At 56.7% G+C, this 4,621-nt stretch overlaps 1 protein-coding gene across 1 annotated transcript in view; it reads right to left on the bottom strand.

Annotated features, from left to right (window-relative positions):
- Positions 1-4,621, bottom strand: part of CA12 (carbonic anhydrase XII) — a 54,603-nt gene that overhangs the window by 999 nt on the left and 48,983 nt on the right. Inside the window, exons 9-10 of the mRNA XM_015568548.1 lie at positions 1,161-1,193; positions 220-307 (exon numbers count right to left, since the gene is read on the bottom strand). Of these exons, the coding sequence (XP_015424034.1) occupies positions 220-307; positions 1,161-1,193 (121 nt within the window). The remainder of the gene's footprint in view (positions 1-219; positions 308-1,160; positions 1,194-4,621) is intronic.

The raw sequence follows: 4,621 nt of genomic DNA, 5'->3' as shown, positions 1-4,621 counted from the left end.
CAACAAGAGCTTTGTCCAAGGTTTTAGCCACAGCAGCAAGGCTGGTGGAACCTCCAGCACAACGACCCTTGTACGACCAGCATCTCATGCAAAGGAGGCCTGAGCCAGGGGTGTTGGTACTGGGGCAGGGGCTCTTCTCTGTGCAAGCTGCCTTCCCAGAGAGTCATCCTCAGGGACACATACGCCACCCACTCCTACTTCAAAGCAAAACCAGCTCACCTCTTCTTCCTTCTGAAAAGCCAGATGAATACTGCCAGGATGATGCAGAAGCCAAGAATGCAAGCCAGGACCACCGAAAAGATGATTCCTGGGGAAGAGGCAGCAAACACACGTTACATTCCTCCCTTCCCCTTCCTCTCTCCCCACAGCACACGGGTGTGACATCAAATGACGGGTACATAATCATCCACCGGAAGGTGCAATTTCCCCATCTCTGTTCCCAGGTTCTGGCCTTAGCAGGACTGGCTGGAGTACTTAGAGGGGGCCACGTGCAAACTGTGGTCCTTCTCCAGCAGGGGTTCTCAAATTTGCACCAGGACCGTCTGAAGAGCTTGTTTAAAATGTAGACTTTTTTGAGTCCAGCCCTCAGAGACTGATTCCATCTGGGGTGGAGCCCAGGAATCTGCATTTGTATTAAAGCTCCTCGAGCTGATGCTAATGTACGTGGTCCATGTACCACCCTTTGAGAAACCCTGGGCTACAGAATAAGAACTTGCTCCACCTCTGCTTGTTGGGTATAAGGCCCACTGGGATGCCTCTGTATCAGGGTTGCCCGCCCTCCCCCTCCCCCAAGTTCCATTGCACAGTCCTAAACCAGGGGCCCATCCCCAAGGTCACCTCGCCAGTCCCCGACCTCCACAGTGGGCCCAGGCATGTTTTCAGGCAATGGCTTTCCACCATGGCCAACAAAGATCGGAGACAGGCTCTTTGGATGCACACATGCTGTACAGAGTGATTAGGTCTTTCATCAGGGGAGCATTTGATTGGCGGATCATCTTTGAATCAGAGAGAGACTTGAGGGTCAGACCCACAGTGTGAAGGGCGGAGCCAGAGCAGCAGCACAGAGAAGCACAGAGGAGGGGCAGGAAGTGCCGCAGGCCCAGATCACACAGAGTCACAGCGATCACCCGCGGCAGCATGCACGGCCGGCAGCCACATACCCAGGCTCAGTCCTGCGTAGGTGAGGTCTCGCTCTTTGAAAGGGAAGGAAAAGGGAAGTTAACCGAGTCAAGCCGTGGTGGGCATGACCAGTGTTTCGAAGCTCTACCTTTCGTTGGGTTGGAGGTATTAGGCAGGCGGGGTGGAGGGAATTGCCCACCGAGGGGATTCACACAGTGACCCCTCCTTCCGACGTTCTTTGATCACAGCCGTTTCTCTGCTTGGGCTGGACTCCAGCTTTTCATACAAAACGGCCCAGGTGGCAGGTGAGGAAGGCTAAGCGTCAGTGTCTACTTGGCAGGCTGCCACCTGCCTCTCTGGTACCCGCCCCTCTTCCTCAGCAAGGAGCCGGCCATGTCAGGCTGGCGGGGCTGGCAGAGTGTAGCTGGAACCTGTCCCCACACTTCTGCTCCGTCCCCAGCCAGTCTTGTTGTCCTGGTCTGGTTCTATTATTCCTCTGGCCCCACTGGATAAACGAGAAACTCCTCCATACCAGCCTCCCTTCTGTGCCAGGTGGGACCAGGGGAGTGTGGCTTCTCTTAGCAGTTATTGTTGCAGATAAATGGGGCGAGTTGGGTGTCCTCAGTGGGGCTGAAACAGTGCCCAGTGTCTAAGGTGAAATCCTGTAGTCAGCCTATGGGGGACCTCCCCGGGGAGGGGCATGGTGACTCCATCTGCTTCCCTAGGACAGGGAGCCCAGTCCTGAAGCCTCGGGGTGCCCCAGCCTGCTCCGTCCAGTTCTTAGAACCACTCATCCTCCTCCCAGCAGGGCCTCCATCCAAACCCAGCCTCTGCTTACACACCCCTCTGGTCTGGTGGCTTCTCTGATTCAGGAGGAACTTATGGCCTGTGTGTGTGGATGTTTGTTCCAGTTCACAGTGGAGGCAGGAGTTGTGCAGGAGGTGGCTACCCAGCCTGACACTAAGGCACTGAGACCCTGGGCGAGCCCTGGCCAGGTGTGAAGGGCCAGCAGAGGGCCAGACCCTTACCCTGGGGTCACTTGACACCCTAGGGAACCAGACCCGAGACAGCCGGTGAGGTTCTGCTCACGCTTTCTGCCATGTGACCAGCACTGGGCTGATTCCCACGGAGCCGCCAGCCAGTGTCCTTTCCTGCTATTCTGCAATCTCATAGTGAGTCTGCAGCCTCCTGGGCCAAGGCCGGCCCTGGAGTCTCTGGTCTGACTTCCCAGGTGGTCCCGGGAGTTGTAGGGATGAATGGCAGGTGTGGTGAGGAGCTGTCCTCAAGCACAGGGGGACCTGCTCTCTGGGCTCTTACCAGCCACCACCGGTAGCCCATGGCCTCCCAAGTGGCTCCCCGGCCTGAACACAGGGCCCGTGTGTGGCCTGGGAGGCACTCACACACGGCTTTCCCCTGGGAGCGTGTCGTGTTTGTGCAACTCATGCTTGTTCCTGCTCTGCTCCGGCCTCTGCTCTCAGGAATTTGGTATTGGGTGTGTTTTTCCTTTTAAGGTACCTGGAGGTAACCAAGGCCTCTAGGATCTTAAAAACAACCACCACCCAGAAAACCCCCAACTAGTCATGGTTGTCTTTCTAGGCCTTTCAATGAAATACACCTTTGTTCTTTGTTCCTAAAACTCCAGATGCCTGTGGTACCAAACTAGTTCTCACCACATGAGACTATAACCAGGAAGCCTGACCACTTGGCTAAGCCGTCCAAACCGGACAGTTTCTATCATCGTCACCTTCACAGTCACCTCACATGTCCTGGGAGCCACCGGCCCCGACAGCCAACAGGGCTCCGGGGCTGGAGGAGCTGCCCCGCGCGTGGCCTTGGGGACCGGGGCAGCCTGTGGAGGCCGGGCCTCCGGGAATGGGCTCCTCTCAAGAGCCCGGCTTGGTGGCTTGTCTGGAGGGAGAGTCTGCTTTCCCGGTTCCCTGAGCGGTGCCTGTGCTGCACTAGGCCCGATGCACAACGGCCTGATTTCCTCCGGGGCTTGGCCGGGCTCCTTGCTCCAGGGCGACTACTTGTCAGGGCCCAGGTTGTTCCTCCGTGGAAACAGCGAGGGGAGAGCCAGCACCATGACGAGGGGCGCCCCAAGACCGGGACAGAAGCTCTCAGCTGCGACTTCAATGCAGCTTCAACAATGCAGCTTGACTGAGCAAGCAGAGCGCCAGCCACTACGCAAGGGGGATGGGGGCGAGGCGCCACCTCCTCAGACTTGCGCCCTGCAGAAGCCCAGGGCAGGAAGGTGTTGGGATGCCATGCCTGCCTCCTGCCCCACCCACCATCACAGAAGCAGGGCTTCTCTGCAGAGCGGGGTGAAGCCACGGGGCCGGGTTCCAATAGCAGGCAGACACCAAAGCATCTACGAACTAAAGGGAGAGGGGAAGCCGGGGAGACTCTGGGGTGCAGGGAGAGAGCTGTTGGGCAACGGGAGAACCAGGCCCAGAGAGAGAAACCAACGCCTGCATCACAGCAGCCTCTGGGATGCTGCAGAGAACAGGTGTCAAAGATGATGCCGGAGAGAAATTCATCTGCAGATTTAACACAGACATGGTTTGTTTCTGACGGTGAACAAGACAAGCAGTTCCCATCGAAGACCGGTGGGACAGACAGGAGAAACGGAGGCGAACTGGTGGACAGAGACGGACACGAGAGCCCCTGGATGAGAACACAGAGGAGCTCCTGAGCTGCGTAACGGGGGGCACGCCGGGCAGACATGGGGGAGCCGTCCGCGCTCCATCAAGTGCTCCGGCGCATGTCAGGGCGAGCAGAGACAGGGCAATGTGACACTCAGAAGGAAACCACACAGACACAGAACGGGACCGTCACATGCCTCGCCCAGGAAGGTACAGCTTAGAGAGATGGGCAGGCTGCCTGCCACGGGGGCACTGCTACCTGGTCTGGCTGGCTCAGGAGCTGCGTCTTCCACTGGCATCTCGCTGGACCGAGGGATGCGGCTTAACTGCTTTTGAGGTCTTCTGAGGCCTCAAGTGCAAACAGAAAAGTCCGGCCGAGGAACAAGCGCCTCACTGACACAGCTCGCGGGTCCTGGAACAAGCCTACCGTTTCCCAGGCTATTTGCAGTTCTGTTTACTCAAACGGAATTTTGAGTAAAAAGGGATACAGTCCTTTTCAAAGTGTTACTTTAAAGTATGGACGGTTTGGGTAGGGGCCATGTTACCTAGTGAAAATGGAAAGAGGCAGGGAGAGTGGGGGGATCCCATTCCGAACGGCAAAACTCTGCCTGTCACAGGCTCAGGTCAGCGACATGCTAGCCCTCATCTGGATGATGCTTTGGGAAGAAGAGCAAGGAAGAAGCCCTCAGTCATCGCAGAACATCACCGTCTTTGGAGGACCTAACCGGGGACTTTTCCTTATTAACACTACAAAGAAATAATCCAGTAAAGAAGCAATTTCTACCAATAAACCGGCCAAGAAGATACTACGGGATTGCATGAGAGAACTGGTTTTCTACGACCATGATAGGGACGAAGGG

This window comes from Myotis davidii, unplaced genomic scaffold (genome assembly GCF_000327345.1).
Source record: "Myotis davidii unplaced genomic scaffold, ASM32734v1 scaffold461, whole genome shotgun sequence".
In the NCBI taxonomy this organism is placed as follows: Eukaryota; Metazoa; Chordata; class Mammalia; order Chiroptera; family Vespertilionidae; genus Myotis; species Myotis davidii.
This window is presented reverse-complemented; position numbering and strand designations above follow the sequence as displayed.